This window comes from Zeus faber (assembly GCF_960531495.2).
Source record: "Zeus faber genome assembly, chromosome: 20".
Classification (NCBI taxonomy): domain Eukaryota; kingdom Metazoa; phylum Chordata; class Actinopteri; order Zeiformes; family Zeidae; genus Zeus; species Zeus faber.
In genome coordinates this window covers 20968073-20993844 of record NC_137207.1, presented here as the reverse complement: position 1 = coordinate 20993844, position 25772 = coordinate 20968073, and the positions used below count along the sequence as shown (strand labels likewise).

The following is a 25772-nucleotide window of genomic DNA, read 5'->3' as shown; positions in this document are numbered from 1 at the left end:
TTTTTTGTACAGATTTGTTTTTAAGCAATGTAATACAATAAAATCATCTCCACCAATTATTCGATTTTTTACTTGAAGTCAAGGGATCTACATGGTAGGTCGGCATGGTACCGGAAACTTACTGTGGTTGTTAGAAATCCTATTTAAGAGTGCAAAGCCTAACGGTTTTTGTATTTCTATGATTTTAAACCATTCAGTTTTTGGAAATCTGGTCAAGATTCTATGACGGTCCTACTTGAGTGAATCGTGAGGGAGTAGGGCTGAGTGATCTGTCCAATGTTGGTGAACGTCTGTCGATCATATCCGTCGATCCCGATGTGTCCTATCTGGTCCAGGAGGGCGTCCACCCAGTACAGCCGGTCCATTCTGCCAGTGACGGCACACAAAGAATCCACCAAACCTTCATACGGTACTTTTCACATACAGCTTGAGCATGACATGGTTTTAGATATACTGCCAAGGTTCACATACTAAATAGTACGCTAGTATGCCATTTTAGTAGTTTTAAGCTGTTGTATTGGCTTATTGCACTAAGAACACATGAGTGCTTATCATATTGCACTAACATATCCTTAAAAAAATAAATAAAATACACACAAAAAAAACAAAACACAAATAACACAACTGTTATACTGATTCCTTACAGCGATCTTGCACTTTGAAACAGGTACTCAGGCACTTAAATCTGAGGTTGCTTCAATGGTCAATGTGCAAAATGTTCTGATTGTTTCTCGCCTCTCGTGTAAGTCGCTTTGGACTAAAGCTAAATGAATAATGTCATTTCAGAGGCAGCCTGTCTTTCTTATGCATGTTTCGTTAAAGACTTCACCTGCCTCCAGGGCCGAGTTTTGGGATCCTCTCTCAGTCCAAGCCGTTACAGGGACGGATTCCCATCAAATCCCTTTTAATGAATTCACCCTTTCAAAATGTGTGATAATGACCGCCTCCTAAAATTGGACACAACAATCTCACGTGTAGTCAATGCTGAGTCCATACGGCCATCCCAGCGTTGTGTTCACGAGAGGAATTGCATTGCTGCCGTCGGTGTAGGCCCTTAGGATGACCGCCGGGCGGTACCAGTCAGACCAAAACAGGAAGCTAGGGATAGGCGAGAAAAAAGGGAAGATGAAGTGTCGGTCAAGTCACCTGTGTTCACTGTGTATCGGCCCTTTATCACAGTTACAGGCTCAAAGGGATCCACAGGTCAACATTTACACAACAGCCACACACATAGAAGTGAGGGAAAAAAACAGGAAAGACTTAGAACCAAACCAATAACAAAACAATTATATATTCCACACGTTTGATTTGCATCTTCAATAAAATATAGTGTTTTACTGGACACACAAAAACAATGGTGTAGGCCGCCATGATGAACCAGAGCACGGGGTTTAATCGGTTGTGGGGGGCCTTCACTGGAGTTTTTCAGGGTCTCAGTCATTTCTGTGGGACTATGTTCGATGGGGGGAAGAAGAAAAAAAAGAGAACACTACAAGGATGTGTTTCAACCTCATCCGATGGGGGTCAATGTTTAAGCATTTAAAAAAAAAAAAAAAGGTCTGCTTTTCAAAAATGGAAATGATGGGAACCATACATCTAACGAGTACGGTAACGAACAGCAAAGCTCTCCTTTGAGGGAACGGTAAAAAGCCTGGTTTGGATCGTCGGGCGTGCGCTCACCCAGCGCTGGGATGCACTGCGATTCCCTTGGGGTTCCTCAAGCCATTCGCAATTTCTCTTCTGGACTTGTCCGTCACCCTGAATGCCACCACCGCCTTGTAGGAGCTTGTGGTCCAGAACAGGACTTTGGAGGTCCAGTCGTAGGCCATGGCGTCGACCATACCCACCCTGTAACCCGTCAAAATCTGTTGACCTGATGAGCAAGAAAAAAGACATTGGAAAGGTGTTTGGGGAAGCAGGTCTCCATTTTATTTGTGTGCCAAGATGTGTCTGCTAGATGGCAGGGTGGAGGAATTCTACCTGTAAATTGGTTCTCTCTTTTCTTTCCTCCATCTACCAGTGCTCCCCAACCTGTGTTCCGCCGTGGAACACTTTTTACAATGAAGTATTCCCACGGCACATCACTATCCTGTTATCCACTCAAAACATCGGGAACAAGACGCGGACCAATTTGCTCATAGCGAACAATTCTTTTAAACGGCTCAGGAGCCACGTCAGTACAGGAGTGAATCTTCAATTCGCAGACCGAAAATAATCACTGAACCAAGAGTAGGAAAAATCAGGACGAGCCTTTCTACCGAGTGACTTGTCGAGAACCAAATCTTAAAAAAAAAATAATAATAATAATAAAAAATAAAAGAGCACAGTCATCACTTTCGGAGCGACGCGTGTTCCGATGAATGATACTGCATTCAAACTGTTCTCCGGGAAAGTTTTCCAGACTCACTGGTGCCGTTCAGGTTGGACTTGTAGACGAGGCCTCTGCCCCTGTCGTTGTAGAAGATGGCCCCCTCGTTCCCGTCGTACTCCACGGCGGATCCCGACAGCGTGACGCCCAGGCCGGTGAGGGGCAGCGTGACGTCCTCCTGCTGGGAGATGTTGAGGGGGATGCCCCGCACCGCCAGCGAGGTGGCCAGCAGCAGGTAGTCCTTCAGCTCTGTTCCAAGCAGAGCTTTGGGTCAGACCGGTGACTCCTTTTTTGTTTCGTCGCCCCTGGCTACGTGCCTTACGACATTTCTAGATTATCGAGACAGTAAGATGGCTGACTTTGAGGAATGATTTAGATTTTTGGGCGCGTTTGCTGTTGTCATCTTTTATTCGTCGTTTTCTTTTAAAACCGCAATCGCTGCTTTATTTCAAATAAATCGGATAACTGATGGAACTGTGGAGTTGCAGAAAGATTCGAACATTAACAACATTGTTCAGTTTTATGTATCTTTTTTTTTTTTTTTTTTTTTTGGTCCGCCACTGTATTGAACCCAATACATCAGAAGGATCAGAACCTGTGAAATGCTCACATTATATTATGGTTGATTTATTGTTTATTATTGTTAATTTTATCTCTGGATATGTTTTTATTTTAGTATATTCAATTGTTTTTTGGGGTTTGGGGTTTGTTTGTTTGCTTATTATGCAAGACTCAAAAACAACAAACTTCATCACAACTGTGTATCTTTAGCTTGATGGTGGATGAGGGATGTTAACAATGAATCGACTATCGATTCGTTGCTAATAAGAATTATACGATTAAGATTTTGAGAACTGAACAATCTGCGGTCTTGCTGTAATTGTATCAACGGCCGTCTTTATGGGGCACAGGGCGTTTCGAGAAAAGAGGGGGAAAAAAAAAAAAAAAAGACAGCCAGGAAGTAGTTCTCACCAGAACGGCAGGGGACAGTGGAGAAAAAAAAAAAAAAAGGCCCAGTAGCGTAAGAAGTGGATGGAGGCTTTCGGAAGAACGACAAACAACAAACATGGCTGCGCACGTCTCGATGCTGAGGAGGAAACTATGTTCATTGTTGCTCAACAACTAAAGCTGCGTTTAGACGGATAACGGCACTTTCTGAACCGTACGGGGGGAGAATAAAGACCTCAAAGCGAGGGAGAGGTACGACAAAACCAAAACAAGCAATGTGCTGCTATGGCAACGACTCCCAAAAAAATATATTAAACTAAATGTTTAATATTTTTTGTGTCTGTTTATATTTAAAAACTTTAGTAATGTCCAGTCATTTTATCAGCCTCTGGTTGTCCATATCTGCACCAGCCTTGATCTGCAACGTAAGATCATTCCGTCGCAGAGGTCGGCAAAAAGTTCAAATATTTAACTCTCGCAAAGACAGGTCGTAAATATTTGTGAGTGATGAATTGTTATGAGCGACCCAGCGCAGCGAGTCTTGCCTTCAACTTCTCCATTTTGAAACGAGATTTCGCACCCCGTCACAAAATCTCGGAGGTGCGCGACGTTGCGTAGGTCTGGTGACGCACCCCCTGGCGACTTAATTAGCTTTTATGTTATCAATTAGTCGACGATTAGCGGTTAAGTTTTACTATCAATTAAGGACAGTCCTTTAAAATTGCATTCCTAGGTGCAACAATTAAAATTCCCCATGGAGACAAACAAATAAATCGCTGTGTCTTTCCCATGCAATACAGACTCATTCACAACATCCAATGATTGGGTGATTGTCCGGGCCTCATGCTGATCAACATGATGTACATTTTCGGTGTGAAACCGGATCCGAAAGCGAGAGGAACTCACCGAAGCAGGTCCGCCTGTCCTGCTGGAGGTCGTACCCGAGGCGGCACTTGCAGCGGAAGCCCAGCCCGTCGTTGTCGGAGCGATGACTGAGGACGCAAATTTGCTGGCAGCCGCCGTTGTGCCGGCCACAAGGGTTCATCACTGAATACGGAGAAAACAGAGGAGTCACCGTCTGGGATTGTGATTATAGTTACGGGAAAGTGATGCAACTTTTCCAAATTTCATGTTCTAATCAACGTTTCTGCCTGCTTGGTCAAAATACCAACGTTATTAAATATTGTTGGAGTAAATATGTTATGAAAGCACAACAGCCATCCCCAAAATATTGAAAAATTCTCATTATTAAGCTATTTGTGAAAAAAGTATCGGGTATTAAGTTCTACTAACTTAAGGACTATAAGTCGTACTCAGTGCCTGAACTTGACTCATTCCCTGATTCTGTCCTTGCCTTCCTCAATTATGTAGATTTTAGGTCAGAATTAGGGGATTAGAGTAGCATATTGTTACAAAGGCATTTACTTTAGTTCCAACATCAAACCATCTGGCTTGTTTCTAATATTTCTCATCTCCAATCAAAAGTTTACCGAGGGGTTGCAGGACGGAGTGTGAGACGACGAGGTGTCCCGGCCTCTTGGCCGTGCGGTACAGGACTTTGGGGTCGCTGCCATTGAAGCGGTTGGTTCGTATCACAGCCATCTTGGTCCAGTCGGTGAAGAACACGTGGTTCTCAAACAAAGCGATTCCGAACGGGTGTGGAACCTGCACGGCGCCGTTCAATATAGTTTTCCTGGGGTCAAATAGAGATAGTAGAGATAACAGATTACGGAGCCATATAGAGAAAAAAAAGCTGAGTTTGTAGTGATTTCCCTCAATCTCACGCTGGATTCAATTTACATTTGCCTGCATCATCTATGTTGTAAAAGCGATTCTGGAAATGTTTTTATTACGTTCCCATTTTAACAAAAAAAAAAAAAAAAAGCAACGAGGGGGAATATCACAAGTTTTCAATGATCACAAAAGGGGCTATTTTCAAGGTATTCCAGTACTTCAAATTCTGAGGGTGAAATTCAAGCACTTCAAGCACTTCGAGGCAAGTGGGTAGCTATGGGTGGGCCACAGCCAAGTTTGATTACAATACATTGTCACAAAAAATATAAAAAAAGTCTGGAACTGAAAATAACGTTGAAGTACAGAATGGGGAGATGGATTACACTGTTTGTGTCACACTTGTTTATCAGACACGATGAAATGCTTTGGGTGTAGAAAAGAGTCATTTGATCAGAACTTGCTCAGAGGAGAATGTCAGCAGGACAGACCCCCCCAGAGCCACATTTTTTTCTGGGAAAAGATGGCCCACCCAATTTTGTACTTTGCCAACCCGAAATACAATTTCCGCTTCCGCCATTGCGTCAAGGACCTGGCAAGAACCCTGTTTTAAACCAAACCTCTCCATTTTAGAAAAGTTATTTAAAAACGTAACTTTTTAATCAATGTCCGGACACCGGCACTAGGACATAGGGCTAGGCAATATTGACTAAATCAAATATCACAATATTTTTGGACGAATACCTCAATATTGATAATTTGACAATATTTCGGGAATGACTATTGGTACTTTCATGGCATTTTCATGCATAAATATTTAAGAACCCTTTTTATTAATGTGGATAATATCACCATTGATTAGAACAGCTGATTGAGCAGAACAGTATGGACTTCAGAAAATACAGTCTTATTTTACTGTACTTCCGCCTTAAAGACAACATTAAGCTATATCACGATATAATGATAACCAAAGCCCCAGACGATACCTTGTCTCATCACACAATATTGACATTACATCAATATCATTTCACTGCATATATGTATGGAAGTATGTATATGTATGTGACAAATAAAAATCTTGAATCTTGAATCTTGAATATATGTGACAGCCTACTAACCTACCTAGCACCTAACACAGTGTTGATCACACACAGTCTACCTGTCCAAACCGTTGTAGGTGACCGTTTCCACCATGTCGAAATGGCTGTCGGACCAGTAGACCCTCTGGGTGACTATGTCTAGGGTGACGCCGGTCGGCATCCCCAGCCTGTTCTTCACCAGCTCCACACGGTTGCTCCCGTCCATGTATGCACGCTCCAGCTTCATGTCCTCACTGATGTAGCCCATGTCGCTGAAGAACATATACCTGCAAATTGTACAGAATTAAATGTTGCTGGCATGAGGTGGTAGTGGATGGAGTGAAGGTTAGTGCAGGTTGAAATAATATCAAATGAATAAAGTGATGATTTCTAGATTCAAAGATTTGAAGGTTTATTTGTACCATGCTCACAGGAGTACATAAAACTACAAGGCTGTGATGGCATAATAATGTATCGTCAGGGGTCCATCCCATCCGACAAGGCGAACGGATGCTATGTTCCACGGGGACTCGAAAATTGGTGTCGATAGCGGAGCCTGTGTATTGCTGTCTGCAGCTATTTTATTATCATTATTATTATGAATAATGATAATAATAATAGTATATTTTAAGACAATTTGGAGAGGGACTATGTTTAATGTTGTAAATATGCACATATATACAACAATCCAAAACAAAATTTTATTCTCTCACACACACACACACACACACACACTGTTTTGTCAGGCTTTCCGTCAAATAAAATGAAAGCCTTTCTGAACATTCTCAGATACAAATAAAACAAAATCAAATAGATCTGTAATATAAACAAACAAACAAACAAACAAACAAACAATAAAAGAAAATGTCAGGCCTGTTTGATTTTCGGTTGACTTTATCAAGGTTCCATGCCAAGAAGACGAGCATGTTCACCTTCTCTGGTTTGAGGCACAAGTGCGGGGGGTGTTACTACGTTTCAGGCGGTGCTAAAAACCCGTTTGGATGCATTATTATTATTATTAGTAGTAGTGGTCGTAGTAGTAGTAGTTGCCTAGTTGTTGTTTTTATTATTATTAGTAGTAGTAGACCTAGTAATAGTAGCCTAGTTATTGTTAAATTTACAATTAGGTTATTATTATTAGTAGTAGTAGTAGCAGTAGTAGCCTAGTTGTTGTTTTAATTACTATTAGGTTATCATTATTAATAGAAGTAGTAGTAGAAGCCTAGTTGTACTTTTAATTATTATTATTAGTTGTAGTAGTAGTAGCAGGAGTAGTCTTAGTGGTAGCCTAGTTTTTGTTTTAATTATTATTAGGTTGTTATTATTATTATTAGTAGTAGTAGTAGCCCAATTGTTTTAATTATTATTATTCAGTTATTAATATTAGTAGTAGTAGTAGCCTAGTTGTTGTTTTAATTATTATAATTAGTAGTAGTAGTAGTAGTAGTAGTAGTAGTAGTAGTAGTAGCAGCAGGAGTAGTCGTAGTGGTAGCCTGGTTTTTGTTTTAATTATTATTAGGTTGTTATTATCATTATTAGTAGTAGTAGCCCAATTGTTTTAATTATTATTCAGTTAATATTAATATTAGTAGTAGTAGTAGTAGTAGTAGTAATAGCCAGTTGTTGTTTTAATTATTATAATTAGTAGTAGTAGCCTAGCTGTAGTTTTAATTATTATTATTATTAGTAGTAGTAGTAGCAACAGCCTAGTTGTTGTTTTAATTATTAGGTTGTTATTATTATTTTTATAATTATTAGTAGTAGTAGCCTAGCTGTACTTTTAATTATTATTAGTAGTAGCCTAGTTGTTTTAATTATTATTAGGTTATAATTATTATTAGTAGTAGTAGTATTAGTAGTAGTAGTAGTCCAATTGTTTTAATTATTATTAGGTTATTATTATTAGTAGTAGTAGTAGTAGTAGTAGTAGTAGTAGTAGTAGTAGTAGTAGTAGCCAAATTGTTTTAATTATTAATAGGTTATTATTATTATTATTATTTGTAGTAGTAGTAGTAGTCGTAGTAGTAGCAGCCTAGCTGTACTTTTAATTATTATTATTAGTAGTAGCCTAGTTGTTGTTTTAATTATTATTAGGTTATTATTATAAGTAGTAGCCCAATTGTTTTAATTATTATTAGGTTATTATTATTAGGTTATTATTATCATTATTATTATTATTAGTAGTAGTAGTAGTAGTAGTAGTAGTAGTAGTAGTAGTAGTAGTAGTAGTAGCCGAATTGTTTTAATTATTATTAGGTTATTATTATTATTATTAGTTCTGTGTAAAAGTACAAACAGGGAATGGGGGGACGTTGAAGATCCACCACTGAGCCGGCAGTGGCTGTAGTAGCTGAGGCAAAACGGGGCATCATTTCAAATAATTTTATCATTTTAAATAATATGTTTATTATATCAGTGGGATTCTCCTCAAGTGTATGTTACACGTCACACGCAATCCAAGTATGGTTGGCTTTGTTTTAGAGGGATGGTATGGTGTTGAAGCATACATGAAGCTATTTATGTATATTTATAGGAAAGGAAGATTATTTTATTCATTTTAGAAAAACATTAACATCTGGCGTTTGACAGTTGCGTGTGTGCTGGTGACCGTCGACAACCGTCAATTGCCCAATTATGAAATAACCGGCCCGGCCCTATAAGAAAACCACCATTTCTTACATTACAGTGGAGCGGTTTTTTTTTTAATAACTCCAGCACCCACCCCACTGTCGGGTCAAGGGCCAGTCCATGAGGCGTCTGCAGGTTTTCGGCGACCAGCGTGACGCGGTTCCCTCCGTCGAAGTCACACATGTCGATGCGCTCCACCCCAGCCTCGAGGACGTAGAGCTTTAAGTTGATCCAGTCCACGGCGATGTTCTGGGCACTGTGGACCGCTGCTGTCAGAACCTCTCGGATGTTTCCTCCGTCGTAGTTGGCGGAGTAAACCTGGAGAAAGAGACAGGCGGAACAGGGGAAATTTATTTCTTTGTGTGCTCCCGTGCAAGGAAGTGATTCCCTTCTTTATTGTTCAGCATTTTTGACCCGGGTCTTAAAATGTTGGTTCCCATCATACCCATCATATACAAACTTAAAATGTGTTGTGTTTTTTTTTTTTTGATTTGACATGTTTTGAATAACAGTAATATCACATCATATTTAGAACTACTTGTGCAATTTTCATGTTACATCCTCTCTTATGTAAGCGTGGAACAAAAGAGCTGCTGGAAGTCCAAAAGAGTCAAACAAAAACCCTGGATAACTTGATAAAATGCACGGTTTGCAACCATTTCTAGAAAATAACGTATAAAGACGGTCTTAAAATATTGTGAGCTTTCTTTTGTTTAACTTATTTTCATTAGATTCTTTATTTAAGCTGCAGCTGAGCTGGTAAGTTTCTCGCCTTGCACAGATCCTTCCTGTATGTTTCAACAATATTAAATACTAAATCTTTCTGGGTCTGACCTTCTGAGTATTGGTGTCGGTCCAGAAGACGGTCTGGCTCTGCCAGTGGTAGGCCACCCCTACAGAGTAGCCTCTTCCCTGGGACGGCACCAGCGTCCTGGTGAAGCGCCCGTGGATGTCGGCCATCATCACATCCCCGCCATTGGTGTAGATGATCTGTGGCATTCCAGCTTAAAAGCACAAGGTGTAAGGAGTTTGATGATGCTGATTATTATTATTATTGGGAGAGAGTTATCTGTGAAGTTAAACACTTTATGTACCTGAACTAAACTGTTTAAAATACACAATTGCAACACTATTTATATAGAATACAATAACACATCATATAATTATGTTTATATAACATTTGGAACATTATATACAGGTATATTATCTCACACACACACACACACACACACACACACACACACACACACACACACACACACACACACACACACACACACACACACACACACACACACACACACACACACACACGTTTAAAAAAAAACCAAAAAAAAAACACTAATATTTCAAAAAGCTAAATCTAATTTGGCAGAATTGCCAAAAGTGCTTGAATAAGTGTCAATGGATGTTCCAGTGATCTTAACCTACATCGTAATTAACATGGGCTGTTTTCTCGTTTCCCTTTTGCTTCCTTCTGTAACAACCCACGACCTCTGATGCGACGGTGCTCGCGGTACCTGACACGTTGGCCCGGCACAGGCGTCCCTGTTCCAGGAAGTAGCCGTCAGCACAGCTACAGTGATGAGTCCCCGGACGATCCTCGCACAGCTGATCACAGATCCCCCAGATGTTACAGTCATTGTAATCTGTGAAATAAAAATAAACAGAGCCCTTCCAATTTAAATTGGGGTTTTGAATTTGAAATAAATCAACATCAGGTTGAGAAGTTCAAAGTGTATTTGGAGTGAGGGAAAATGATTTTTGTTTTGATTTCTCGTACAGGTAACATCCAAAAACAAACAAACCAAAAATAGGCAACAATGCTTACAATGGGGTTTGTAGTAGTTAGTGATAGATGTAGGACTCTGCAATATTAATTAAAGCAGCACTATGTAACTTTTGGTATTTGGGATTTGGCGGTAATTACCAGAACCAAGCATCAAGGAAGTGACATAGTGCTGTAAAGCTTAACGCACTTTTCCCGCAGTTTCGTACCAAAACACCAAAGTGACAGTCTCTCTATATTACAAGCCATCAAAATTATTCTGAAGCTGTTATTCTAAGGTCAAAAATTTACTTAGTGTTTCTTTAAATGGCTGGCAGATCATTTGGTCTCTTGTAGGGCTGCCACCTGAAACTCAATAAATAAATATATTCATATACTGTATGTGAATCTTACACGGCTCTCAGTGCACCCAGTTCGCCTGCCCAGTTCCTCCAAATAAAACAAGTAAACAGTGTGGGGACGGGGCACGGCTCGTAGACTCATTAAGATATTTTTCGGCGCATACTGCATGGAGAGGGGGCGATCGGGGAGAGAGAGTCACGGAGAAAGTGTCTCCATTACGCACGGCTTTGTTCCATAAGCAGACGTAAAATAAAATAACCATCTAAAATAAAAACACACCGTTTCTGCGGACACACCATCGCTTTAAATTCTTTGTCAAGGCTTAAATTGGGTGTTAAATGCAGTTTGGTTAATGACCACTAGATGGTGCCCCAGAAAAACCCCAGGCTGAACGGAAGTCAACAGAAAAAGAGGAAAGTTCTTAATAGAAATAGTCTATTTTTTTTCCACAAGCATTTAGGGTCTCAGCATGTAAGTTCACTCCATCAATTGGGTGTCCAGGTTGTGATTTTGACCAGTATTGTTCCTTAAACAATATATTAAGGATTCAGTCTCCACCATCCGGCACACCAAGACTCCACCACACAAACACAAAGCCAAACTCAAAGCTTCAAAACATATTTTCAGAAATCATTATGTCCTCTTATTTTTTTCATGAATACAGTCTACACTTACAACTAAGGCCTGAGGCCGTTTTGAGCGCTCCCCACCCTGATTTGGGAGGCAGGACTCACCCACACAGGAGCGGCTGTCGTTGGCGACTATGAACCCATCCGGACAGTAGCAGGCTCCCCCCTGGGGGGACATATGGCAGCGGAACTCACAGCTCAGGGCAGAACACTGGTCCACACCTGTGGGTGGAAAAGGAGAAGCCTCCTTTAAACCATACACTTCTAGAGCAGTGGTTCTCAACATGGGGTCCGGGGACCCCCGGGGGTCCTTCAACCGTTCCAGGGGGTCCCCAGAAAAAAATTATTAATAGTTACATTTCACCCAGAACAACGTCTTCTCTTTTTTCACCATCATATAGCTTTATATAGATGCTTATACTGGCATCACGCCCTCACAATGCATTGTGGGATACTCTTGGCAGGGTAGTGCGCAGCGTTTGCATATTACAAAGTTTTTATCACGTCTTTTTCACATACCGGTTTCGAACACACTGCAGGCTTTCACAGACTAGTTTGCCGCACTAAACAGTATCATTCTCACAATAATCCCACGATCCACCAGGTCGTATTCCATACACATTTAAAAAACGTACTGCGCCACTAAGTCATGACTGTGATTTGGATTCTTACTGCAGGTGTGTTGCGCTGTGGTGTTGGTCTCGTCTGTGGCACCGGGGCAGTCGGATGTGCCGTCGCACACTTTGTCCACGGGGATGCACAGCGGGGAGCCCGGACACCCCCACTCACCAGGGTAACAGTCTCGAGAGTTGCTGTCTAAAAATAGAGGGAATCACAAGCGAGGGCATCAGTTTGTGCTTCGCTGGGACATCAATACTCAAAGAAGAACCAAGACGAAAACAAGTTACAGCAAGATATATTTTGTAAGTTAAAGAATAAGTTCAAGAATAGCTTTAAAGGCATTAAAAAAAAATACGAATACCGTAAAAAAATAAACAATAAACAAAAAAACAATAATGTTTTGATAACTTATCAGAACCGTTGTATTGTGTTTCTGAAAAGTCAATGAAACGTTTTTTTTTAAGTAAGCGTAGAAAATACTATAAAAAGAAAATCTATTTAAAAAAAGGCTAATGCAACAATGTCTACAGTAATCCGTAATCGAATCAAATTTTTTTTATTTTAAATCAAATTAACCACACACACACACACACACACACACACACACACACACACACACACACACACACACACACACACACACACACACACACGAAAGGCATTTGGACGTGTAGAAGCCTCCGTCTTACCACATCCCTTCTCGTCGCTGTAGTCTCCGCAGTCGTTGAATCGGTCACACACCCAACTCTGCGGGATGCAGCGACCGCTGGTGCAGGTGAACTCACTGCCGCTGCAGCTCTGGTACTCTGCACAGAAAATAGAACATCTAGCAATATGTTTGTTTGCATGAGGCTTCCGGCTTTATGACGATAGTCCAAACCACAATGTACACTCAGAGCACTTTGTAAAAAGGGATAGCAAAATATCAATTTCAGCTTTGAAGTCCTGATTTCCTGAAAGTAGTGATAACTTCAAAAATCCATGTTATTCCAGTCTTTAACAAGATACACTAGTACAAACCACTTTTTACTCTGCGCAGTTAATAAAAAGTTATGACTACATATAAGTTATGACTATGTGTAAACGGGTGTTTTTAGGCCATTTCAAGGACGAAAGGCACATTTTGTAATACATAAGTCATTATTAATGTTTTATAAAGTGCTCGGTTAGAATAGATATTTTTCCTGTAGTAGCAAATCACAGAAAATGTTGTCTGGATTAGGGATGCTTATTTTGGAAAAAAAAAAAACAATTCTGACCAATAGCCGACCTTCGTTAATCGATCATTAACCGTTATCTGACAACACTAAAATATAAGGGAACCTGTCCATCGAGAAAAAAAAAAAATCAATTAAGATATATTTTTTTTAATTTAACTTTACCTAAACCGGTCCTTACCACAGTCGGACTCGTCGCTGTTGTCGCCACAGTCGTCCCAGTGATCGCACACAAAGGGTTTGGGGATGCAGAAGCCGTTTGCACACTGGTACTGGTGCAGCAGGCAGTTCTGAGAAGCTGCCAGGGCGGGTTGAAAAAGAGAAGCCTCACTTAAACCATACACTTCCAGAGCAGTGGTTCTCAACACGGGGTCCCGTGGGACCCCCCAGGGGTTCTTCCAGAGGTTCCGGTGGTCCCAAGAAAAATTTAGTTACTTCCAAAAGATTGGTAGATAGATAAGATAAGCTAAGATGGATAGATGGATGCTACTGCATGAGACCATAATTTTTAATTCAAACGAGTTAAAGAATCGAAGTGACACTTCAGAGCCGTCATCATTGTATCTTCATGCGATTTAAAATCTGAATGTGATCAGATCTGGGTGACGCTACTCACTGCAGTTGGACTCGTCTGAGCCGTCTCGGCAGTCCTGGATCCCGTTGCAGTGCTGAGAGTTGTTGTAGCACGCTCTGTTAGTGCATGTCTTCTCTGTACAGCTTGGATAGTCTGGAACAAAACCACTAAATTACTTTCTGGTAAGAAATTAAAAAAAAAATTACATTGCGTTTGCGTGAATCCGACTCTCCATAAGAATAATGGACTACCGGTCTGTTCCTGTCATTTGTCAGAGTCGGTGTAAAGTTGGCTTAAGGGGTTCAAAAAACCGTACCGCAGTTGTCTTCGTCAGAGTTGTCCAGGCAATCCTTCACACGGTCACATCTATACCGGCTGGGAACGCACTGTCCCTCGTGGCAGGTGAACTGCTCCGGGCTGCACGTCCGACCCCCTGGAACCAGAGAAAACAGAGCTGGGATTCCTCAGCGATGCTCTGGAATGCTCCAGGAACAGCATGTATAACGCACGGAATGTACCCTTCTTAAGAGGATGCTGTGTACTACAATCTGTGGCTTGAATCTGTGGAGCAGTTTAGATGTGGAACTCAAACAAAGTAAAAATATAAATCAGTTTAAGAATATATATACGAGTAATTGCGTTATTATGATAGGGGCTCTGTTTCCTCGCCATTCCTTTGAAAGAATTGAATATTTACTTGGGCACTGGAGGATCAAATATTAACTTATGTCAATAATATATAGATACACACACACACACACACACACACACACACACACACACACACACACACACACACACACACACACACACACACACACACACACACACACACACACACACACACAGTACTGTATATAAACAATAATATATTATATTTGCACATCACGGTTATGATATTTTAGTGATATGTGTAGCCCAGTGTAAATTAAAAGGATTTAAACAAGTTATTTCCTAAAAGTTAAAAGGCAATTAAACTGAAATTAATTTAGTTTAATAAAGATAGAAAAATGGTTCAATGAAAGAGTAAGACAATTAAATCATAAATAGGGTAGAATGTAAATAGGTTAATAAGTAGTTAAGTTGTTTGATCGGTTACTGGAGGTATCCGACAGTGCCACCTGTGGTAATTGGCCAGAGGTTAAGGGCGGGGAAACGAGAGATGGGGGCATGGGAGACGATTGATCGACGTTCACGCGGTTCAACGCCTCGGCTCAGTGTACGGAAGTGGCGTCGACCCGCTCTCACTCGCTGGGATCAGTTTACGGAAGTGAAGTCACCCCGCTCTCACTCGCTGGGATCAGTTTACGGAAGTGAAGTCACCCCGCTCTCACTCGCTGGGAAGCGAGACGTGTGCGGGTGCACGGAGGAAGCGAAGGAATCAGGGAGAGCCGTTGCCGACGGACTTGTGAAGGACTTTTTCAAGTGATTCCTAATGAGGATTTCACCTCTGCCACTGTTTTATTCTTTCAGACCACAACCTGTTTTACCGGGTTTTCTTTGGGCTTGTGAGTTGGACTTAGTTTTTCGGCAAGAGGGGTTTTTCGGCAGCACCGCACCTGATCAACGCACTGGCCTGCAATGGTATCCATCTACACGTGTGTGTGTGTGTGTGTGTGTGTGTGTGTGTGTGCCCACAGTTTTGGTTAATGTCGTGCTAGGTAGCTCAATTGACCTGTTTGATTATTGGCGAAATAGGAGTAAAGAAAAGGGATTTAAGTTGTGTGTGTACTGTTTGTTTTTCCATCTAAAAGCGGTCTGATTTGCATTATTGATGTTTTTGGGTTTTTTTTCCCCCAATTAAAAGGGTAGTTATTATTTGTACATATGCCAAGCAGGTAGTAAACTGTTACTTAATTTCATTCAAAAGAGTTGTCTGGGTCAGTTATTTACACAACATCTCACCAATGTGAATAGAGACTGTGACGTTTTGCATTCGCTTTGTTTATTAGTACGGTATTATAAGTTTCACCTTCAACATAGGCAAACCTTTGTGGTAGCTACCTTAGAAACCGGACCCAAACAGCCCAAACGTCGTGTCAGGACACTACATATGGTAACTTTTAACTTTATTTAAGTTAAGAGTTTAATTAAATATAGGAATATAGGAGTATATAGGAACGTGCAAGGAGAAAATAAATGTGACTTCTTTGATGTTACATTATTTTGTGAATCATTTTTGAATGTTTTCTTTCCACCATGTTCTTGTGTTTCTTATCGATGGTTTCTTACATGTTAAGAAACAAAAGTAATCAAACGTCTTGGGAAGCCGTACACAACATGGGGAAAAATAAATGGGGGGGGGGGGGGGGGGAGCAAAGGTCTTCATATACCGCACGTTCGCTGCTCATCCGAGCCGTCCACGCAGTCTCCCTCCCCATCGCAGACGAAGTCAGAGGAGATGCACTCGCCACTCGTCACACACTTAAACTGCAGGGAGCTGCAGGAGGGAGGCGCTGTGGCAGGAAACAAACAAACACACAAAAACACAATCACGGCTCATTCCTTTTTTTTTTTTTAACATTTCTATTTTCCCTACTAATTTAAAATTTAAATACGTAATAGTTGTTGAATAGACAATAAATCCCTTTTGTAATGTACATCAAATATATTTAGTTATTTTTGTTTCATCTTCCCTCCAATTGCGTTTCTTTTCCTTGTGACGTACCGGTTTAAACGACACCTCAACCGCATCCGTAGGTTCTGCTGAAGAACGTCCACCAGATAGTTTTTGCCAGGTTATTTCGACGTGAAGTGCATTGGCTCGTCTCTGTAATGTCGATCTAAATTTGGTCAATTTTTCGCCCATATCTGCTCCCTATGTGGATCAATTTGGATGACACTTCAACCGCGAGAGGTTTGTGACAACGTGGCTCAAACGAGACGTAAACCGCGTTCGTAGGTTCTGCCGAAGATTGTGTTCCAGATAGTTTTTAGATTTCAAAATACAGAGAATTTGAGCCCGAAGAATAACAATGTTGTTCAGGCCCTAATAGCTAATAGGACCCTAATAACAAAAACAAACGGTAGATGATTTAAATAAATATAAGATAATAATAGTTAATAAAATAAAAGTGTTAATCTGAAGGGAAACTGTGCTGTTACACCTTTTAGTGTAGCTTTCTCAGAATGAAAAGTGTCTAACTCAGTGGTAAAAGCTTAATCTTGGGTATAAATCATGTTATATTATATTGGAATATCCTTGTAAAACGTCTGAATAAAAAGTTATTAATAATAATCATAATAAAAATAATAATCCCAAACCCCGCAGGGATACCATGACACCGAATATTTGACAAACAACGAGTCGAGGCATAATTTCCAATTCGATGAACGACGTTAAAACTGTGAAAATGTAAAATACTTGAAGGAAAATTATGTACTGTATAACATTTTTGTACACACATACATTTAACCACTCTTTAAGAACCTAAGGCCCCAAAAAGTAACTTTGGCAGGTGCTATAGTTGACAATGCTATTTTGTGGATTTCGTGGACAAATAGTGGTGTGTGTGTGTGTGTGTGTGGAGAACCTTCTCTTATTTTTGATGAAATACGATATATTTTTTTGTTGTTTGTTCGGGTATTTCCCCCCCCCAAATTGGGACAAGTTTAGCAGAAGATTCCATTCCAAAATATTAAAGTTCATCTCCACCGATAGAGGCCGAGGCGCCAAAGAGTGATCGTCCGGCGAAAGGTGATTGCAGCGTCTACCTCGAACGAATCCAAGTTATTCTGAGGCATAAATCACCTTATAGTGATTGTTTATGCCTCGAAATAACTTGGTTTCGTGCGTGAGGGTTATGTTTTGGAGATTACAGCGGAGCCCGTCTCGTTTTACCCGTTTAAATGTATTTAAATGGACAGCACAACCCATCAAATGCAGTTTTGCACTTCCCAAACCTTAAAATGCTGCTTTCCCACTTTCACTTGCCAAAGTGGAATGACCGCAGCTCCCACCGCGTGGCTGGAAAGTCGTTTTGTGCCTCAAAACGACCGGGTTTCGCTCCTGAGGCTTGTGGTTCACGCGTTGAAACCCACCCGGCGGACGGCAACGGCTCTTGGGCGGACGGCAACGGCTCCTTGGCGCGACACCGGATTCCGCGGACGTCACCCGGCAGCGGAATAGGAGCTAAACTCAGAAAGCAATGTCGTCTTCACCAGTTGGGGCGAAACATCCGGATACGTACACTTGTTCTACGTACGTTTCCGTGATGGGAGTCGAGTCGAAAGTGTTTAGGGAGGGAAGTTTCACGCTTCCCAAAGATGGCCGCCGCCGCCGCCGCCGGACGCGGACTCGAATTGCAAGCTAGTGCGGTTAATTGGATGCGACACGGGCCCCGGCCGCGGGCGGCGGCACCGCGGCGTGGAGTGGAAACCTCTCCGACTGGAGTAAAACGTAGACAAACAGCAGAAACTCGGCCCTCGCGTGGAAGGCCCCCGGGTCCCCGGGTGGTCCCGCACGTCCCCGGCCGAACGGCAGCACCCGTCCGTTCGAGCCCGAGTTCCACGGACGCTCCGCGGCAGTTGAAGGCTTTCGACTCCTCCGTTCCTGAGATTCGGTTCCTGGCGGCTCACTCGGTCGAAAGGGGTCGTTCCGTTCGTCGGTGCATTTATTTACTTCGGGGTGGAATTCAAACACTTAAATCGGTCACATTCTGGATGAGCTGGGACGGACGCTTCGGCCTTTTTCTTCATTTGATTTATTTTTTAACTTTGAATTTAGTTCCCAGTCATTAAATGTTTTGTTTTTTTGTTGTTGTTGTTTTTTTTTTTTTTACTTAGTTTAAAAAGATCGGATCCGAGTTTTCCGATCGACAGAAATGATTTGTGGATAAACTTCAGGACTTTATTTCAAGACCCACGAAAAGGCCTCGGGACGGAAACCTGGAACGCGTCTGTTCAATGGAAGGAAGATGATGTCACAGCGCCACCTAGTGTGTCCCAACGGCACTGCCACCAAACTGACGTATATACTAGTTTTATATCATCTGACTTTCATTTAAAAAACAAATGTTTTTATATATAACATTTTTTTATTATTATTTTTAGGCAGCATGTGAATGCGTCCCTTTGACATTGAACTGAATAGCATCTGTTTGGATACTCACGGCAGTTGAGTTCGTCAGAGTCGTCCGTGCAGTCTTTAGTTCCATCACATCTCCAGTCGATGTCAATACACTGTCCACTGGAGCACTGGAACTCTGCATTACTACAACCTGGATGGATGGATGGATGATAGATAGATGGATAGATAGATAGATAGATGGATAGATGATAGATGGATAGATGGATAGATAGATAGATAGATGGATGGATGGATAGATGGATAGATAGATAGATAGATGGATAAGTAGGTAGATAGATAGATGGATAGATAGATGATAGATAGATAGATAGATGGATGGATAGATGATAGATGGATAGATAGATAGATGGATAGATAGATGATAGATGGATAGATAGATGGATAGATAGATGGATAGATAGATAGATGATAGATAGATAGATAGATGGATAGATAGATAGATAGATGGATAGATGGATAGATAGATAGATAGATAGATAGATGGATATATAGATGGATGGATAGATAGATAGATAGATAGATAGATAGATAGATAGATAGATGGATATATAGATGGATAGATAGATAGATAGATAGATAGATGGATATATAGATGGATGGATAGGTAGATAGATGGATAGATAGATGGATAGATGGATAGATAGATGGATGGATGGATAGATAGATAGATAGATGGATATATAGATGGATGGATAGGTAGATAGATGGATAGATAGATGGATAGAATTAACAGATAATTCACAATAAAGTCATCGTAGTAGAGTGATTTTCCGGCCATGTGCATGTGCAGTATCGGCACGTGACTGTGACGACGTCATCAGATGGTCGCAGCCTCCACCGCTCCCTGGTGTGAGGAGTCGCCGAGTTTATGACCCGACCCCCGACCCTTCACACCCCACGTGACGCAGCTCAACGCGGCCGGCCGTTCAATCGTTAAAAACCCCCACGATGACCTCCTCGGGGCGGCTTCGGATCAGCCAGCCGATGGAGCGACGCGGGTGGTTTCATTTCCACGGGAGGAGTCGACCGCTTAGACTTTCACTTTGGGGAGAAATGTCAGTTATCAGTGAGTCACCGGTGGCAAATCGCACTTCAGGATTCAGAGCGGGCGCTTCCCAGACCGTTCAAATACGAATTAAATGGTCATCATAACACAATGGAACCGCAGGGTGAAGACGACGTCTCCATGCACCGAGAGAACGGGTCGATTGTATAATGGTTCTATAACGTGAAATTGAATCGCAAAAGAATATGTAAAATATTTCTGCTATATTAGTTTTGTCTGTTTTGTTTTTTTTTTGTTTTTTTTTGTTTTTTATTTGCATATTGTCTATACACACTGAAAAATGGGGGGGAAAAAAAATTATATTGGAGTCATTGGATCAACTCTTAATATACAGTATATACATATATATACTGTATACATATATACGTAAAAACCTAGATCTTTTTTTAGGTTTTCTCAACTTGAAGTTAAATGAATAAAGTGTCAATTCTAAGCTGAGAAAAGCTTTAAAAAATATAGAGGTTTAACTAATTAAAGTCATTTTTCTAAGTTGATCCAATGACCCCTATCTCATGTTTTTGTTTGTCTTTCACTGTGCGTAGACCACATAAATAAAACAAAATAAAAAAACAAACGAGATAAATATGTAATACATTCCGTTGCAATTCTATATCACGTTATATAACCAATATACAATTATACGATCCTAAAATATCTATTGTATGAAATCATTTAAAAAAACAATGTTGTTTTTGTTTTTTGTTTTTTTATAAAAACATCCCTACCTTGAACAAGCTGAATTCCTTGGAAGATGAAGATGATGCCCAGAGCCTGGAGACCTTTACGGTCCATCATTTAGATCTCCTTCCTCCCGGGGCTCTTCGAATTCCGCAGTCCGCCGAATCGGCTTCACCCCCCTCTAAACGAAAAAGCGGTGACTTCGGGACCGGGATGCCTGGCTCCAAATGACCCAGGGGTCCGACCGACTTGTGCGTTTTATGGCCCTCTGTGTTTTGCGTAAACTTCATCTAAGATTAACTTTTACCGGCTGCGATGCTGTCGACCTCAGCAGAAAAACAGCACCAGAGGTTTTTTAGTGTGGGAGTTATGTGGCAGGCAGCTCACGTGTTGAACTGCCCTGACCGGCGACCATGCGGTGGTCAGGGCAATGCAACACGCCCCGGATGGCACCTGCACCTCTCACAAGCTGCCAACAAATAAAAACAGTGTGTTTTTATTTTAGATGTATATTTCATAGATGTATATTTTTTTCATCTGTTTCCTCATTGCCCTACCCCCACATCCTAATTTGGAATATTCCACGAATCAAATATTCAACAACAATTTGCATGGATTTAATTTCCTGAAGGCCGTGTTAAGAAGTGAAGGAAGTTCTCTTATTCTATTTTCACAGAATGAAGGTCAAAGGTTCATTCATTCTCAAAGTACAACCCCCCCCCACTTCCACTGCAATCACTGTGTATGGGTGATGCCACCATCAGGGTGCCATTAAGCCCTTGTAACACTTAAGTTAACTTTATTTTTAATCATCCATTTTCAATCAAAAATATGTTGATCCCATCTCAATGAGCAAAAATACAAAATGTATCGAACTAATTAGCATTTGTGCTCATTTGAGCTCCGGATATATTCTATATTCATACATATATATATATAGATATGCAAATATATACATACACATAGATACATAGAAATATGTTTATATTTGTATATGCTTGTATCCATAGGTTCTGTTGTTTATATTTTTCTTTTTAAGTCTGTATTTTTTTTTTTTAATCTATATTTCAATTTTATAACTTATTCCTATTTTGTTATTACAATATTTTTATTTTATATTTATAAATGTTTTCTGTTTGTACTATGCCCGGCACAGTGTCTGGAGGTTGCCAAAAAACATTGACTAGATGTTGTACAGTGCAATATGTATGTGACAAATAAATATTTGTAATCATTGAATCTTTGAAATGTATTATATAGAAATATAAGATATAAATTTCCAAGCTCAATGTTCTGCGACCCTGTCTGCACATCAGTGAAGGGGAATGGCTTGAATTAGGTGTTGTACTGGAACCCGCCACTAGAGGGCGTGAGAGCACTGTTTACTATCATGTTCAGCGCTCCCCCTGCGCTTCCCTATATGGGAAGTAAAGGGAGGTGAAGGCTTTCTGGAGTAAAGGCTTCTTCACCAGGGTGTAGGCGTGTCGGTGTCCACGTGTGGTCCCCAGGGATGTGAACGCCAAGGTACCTGTAGCCGGGGTGTAGTTGCTCTGCCGCTCCCACTCAGGGGGCCCTTGTTCCTCCATCTGTTCCGGGTAGGCCTTGTCGCCGTTGTCGGTGACCAGCACCGCCCTCAAACGTATGTTACTATGGTGCCGGGGTCGTGTTTGAGGAAACAGCCTGGGGCCCAGCACACTGCCTTGGGGGACGCCTGCGTCGACGATGAGAGAGTTTGAGGTGTAGCTGCCCGGCCTCGGCGCCGGGCGTCTGCCGGTCGAGGACCCCTGGTTTCATAGGAAGGTGTTCAGTCCGAGTTCCCCGAGCTTGGAGACCAGTCTGGTGACAATCACATAGTTCCCCCACCCCCCAGAAACACATTTTGGTGGAATGATAAGGTGAAATCAGTGAAAGTAACAGAGTACAAAAGTAAAAAAAAGTAAACGCCATTGGCTCGCATGACTAGGGGTCTCGGGAGGGCGGCTCCACCCACTGAATCAGCCCCGTTTTCAGACAGGGTGGATTGGACGCATGTTAGAATGGCTGTAATGCATCATCTGAGTAGTATTTTCAGCAAAAGAAAAATTCAAAAACGTGTTTTGGGAACGTCAGATATCAGATATATTAACATGTGTAAAAAGGAGCAGAGGAAGCGCGCTTTGAATCCAAATTACACTCAATTGCTCTTTGAAGGAAGGAGGGAGGATCGTTAAACTGACAATTTCTCCCCAAGTCCTGCTCTGCTCAGCCTAATATGTGAACATTCTGGGAATACAGTAAAATCATCTTTCTTTGAGATGATTTGAGAAGGGCATATGGCCTCCAATCCAGTTTCCCCCGATTGTTCTGGAGCACACCTTTCATGAGAATATACAGCAGGTTTGAAAACACTTCATCTCATTCTACCTTTAGGTATGGTGCTGCTTTAGAAGATCCTGTGCATTATTCCAGTAATCTCTTCTGTTCTCATGTTTGTTTATTTATTTATTTAAATTTGTTTATTTATTATTTAATTCAATCAAATTGCTTGATGGGTCACAGGGTTTAACCAAATATCTTTTCTTTAAACGTATAATTATATTTTGTATTGTATTGTTTTTATTTGTTTTTAAAAAATAGATATTTATTTTAATTGTCAAATGTTCTCTTCTAATCCCTTATTGTGTTGTATGTGGGACTTGAAGTTAGGATGGGAAGAGGGAGAACATTTTGTAAAAAATGCTTACGGAATGAATATATCCATAAAAATAAAAAAATAAAAAGATCCTGTGCAACCATTATACCCGGCCGTCATTAAATCGTAAAACAATGAAAATTGCTTAAGGATTTGTCCTGGTGTAGGAAACTCAGGTGTGGCCTGCGCTCCCAGCTTCCTTATGACCCCCAATTGGTTTGTAAATGGCTGTCTTATCTCAGCCTGTTGTCAGCCACAGAGACTGAAACTCAGCCATTTCTGCCTAACACCAAACCTAACGCGAAGCCAACCTTCATCCCGGACATCCGTGGACCACGCCCAACGCTTGTCGGAGGTGTTCCAGATGTCACGTCTCCCTGGGATATCGCAGCCGGAGGGCCAGGCAATCACTTTACATCCAGATCCGTTACGCCAACTGCCCTGACCTTTCTATCAGAAAAACGTTCAGGTTGTAGACCGCATCCAGCGGCACCAGAGAGAACGGAGGGATCCACCCCGCACTAAACGTTGTGCAACATTATTATGCCAGCTGCGATAAGGACATTCCAAGAAGCGCTTGCACAACAAAGATGTGTCGTGAAATCAACTTTGGACTCTGTAACTCGGAGCAAATAGAGGCAACAACTTGGCATTCCATTTTCCACTTTCTTCACGGTGGTTAGTTTATTGGGTATGGCTTATCTTGATCATACAGCAGAACAAAAAAAAAACCATATATCTTTTACGATCCATTTTCCGACACGCAACATTCAGAGTTTTGAAACATGGAAAGCGATGAATTTGAATTCGAAGCGAAGCAGGCCGAGCCGGTGGGTTTGGCTGCTTGAGTGAGCCGACCAATCGGAGCGCGGAAGCGAAAAGCGTCACCCAGGTTGTCCGTCAGAACTAACGAAACCTAGCTTACTTTGAATATTTTAACACTTGGTTAGTTTCCAGAAGTACACACGGACACCAGAGAGATTTCAACATATACTGCTCAATACATACTGTTTATATACGGTTTAGATATTAGTCAAAATCCACTTACGGAAACCTTCCACAAATCTGTGTGTGTGGGCTGTGCATTGAATTCATGCTCTGAAGATGAGATCTGGTTTTTGATGAGTGTTTTTCCTCACGCACTACGTCATTTTAAGTGCAAATCCATAAGATCCTCTGTGTTGATTGGATCACGGCATAACCACTACAACGGTTTCTCCTCGACATACGAGTTTAAAAGGCGGACCCCGCCACCCACGATGGAAACAGCAATAGATGATCCCATGCATGACATAAATACATTGAACGGTTGTTTTCTCATAAAGTGCCAGCCAAAACATTGATATAATAATTATGGCTTAAAAAAAAAAGAGAATAACAACCAGATAATGTTACGGACTTCCAGTCCTCATTGGGGACATCCACAGTAAACAAGTCAAATTATTGCTGTATCCTCAGCTCGGGCTAAAAATCATACTGATCATTACGAGACGTCCAAAAATCGTCACACAGCAAATGTAATGCCAGGATCACATGAGAGAGGGAAATTAGGAATCAATAATTAAAAAAGGCACACATTCCTAAATGAGGGGCGTTCAAATTAGGCTAAATCCAAACAGCATGTGTGACATCGTGGTGGTTACGGTTTCCGATCAATTATTTATGACTCACGAAAATTGCCGATGGTCTTCCATGGTGACGACTGATGTCGCGTGTCATTAATACACATGGTGATTTACAGCACAGATGCCAGCCGGGAACCAAAACAACCAACATGACAGAAGGGGAAAACCACTCCCTGTGTTTAGTATGCGTTCCAGTGCAGGTCCAGGAAGAAGGTGCGAAGTTGCATCAAATCATAAAATGCGGGAGTGTCACTCCGTGGCTAAACGCTGTGACTCAGATGTAATGCCTCCCGTCGTCGTGCATGTAGTAGGGGTTGCTCAGGCCTCGGCTCTGAGCGTTGGGGTTGATCTGGGGGCGATTGATGGCGTAGGGGTTGATCTGGGCGCGGCTCTGCCCGTAAGGATTGCCCTGGGCCCGGCTCTGCACGTAGGGGTTGAACTCCGCTCGGTTCGGAGCGAGCGGGTTCGCCCTCCTTGGTTCGCCCTTGGCGTCATCGGACGAACGCTGGAAAGTAAAAAGGGGGAACATCAGTTGTGCGGCTGACGAATGGTTAATTGTGCTTGAAGGGAACACCTCCAGGGGGGCGACGCTGCACTTTGGTTTTGGTACAAAATGGCGATTGATGTGAACTGAGCATCAGCTGCGAAAAATAACTGCTCAACTAAGTGGCGAAGTACACCTCCAAGTAATGACCATGTGTCCACAACATTTAATGC

The 25772-nt window shown here is 41.5% G+C and overlaps 1 protein-coding gene across 1 annotated transcript in view; it reads right to left on the bottom strand.

The window, feature by feature from the left end:
• Positions 1–20873, bottom strand: part of lrp2b (low density lipoprotein receptor-related protein 2b) — a gene marked incomplete at both ends in the record, with an annotated part of 76722 nt that extends 55849 nt beyond the window's left edge. Inside the window, 19 exons of the mRNA XM_080021283.1 lie at positions 236–366; positions 973–1098; positions 1681–1873; positions 2408–2617; positions 4223–4363; positions 4807–5009; positions 6207–6413; positions 8849–9072; positions 9589–9758; positions 10275–10403; positions 11620–11736; positions 12187–12330; positions 12825–12941; positions 13534–13650; positions 13969–14079; positions 14243–14359; positions 16260–16382; positions 19038–19145; positions 20807–20873. Coding sequence (XP_079877409.1) covers positions 236–366; positions 973–1098; positions 1681–1873; positions 2408–2617; positions 4223–4363; positions 4807–5009; positions 6207–6413; positions 8849–9072; positions 9589–9758; positions 10275–10403; positions 11620–11736; positions 12187–12330; positions 12825–12941; positions 13534–13650; positions 13969–14079; positions 14243–14359; positions 16260–16382; positions 19038–19145; positions 20807–20873 — 2755 coding nt within the window. The remainder of the gene's footprint in view (positions 1–235; positions 367–972; positions 1099–1680; positions 1874–2407; positions 2618–4222; positions 4364–4806; positions 5010–6206; positions 6414–8848; positions 9073–9588; positions 9759–10274; positions 10404–11619; positions 11737–12186; positions 12331–12824; positions 12942–13533; positions 13651–13968; positions 14080–14242; positions 14360–16259; positions 16383–19037; positions 19146–20806) is intronic.
• Between the last annotated feature and the right edge of the window lie 4899 nt (positions 20874–25772).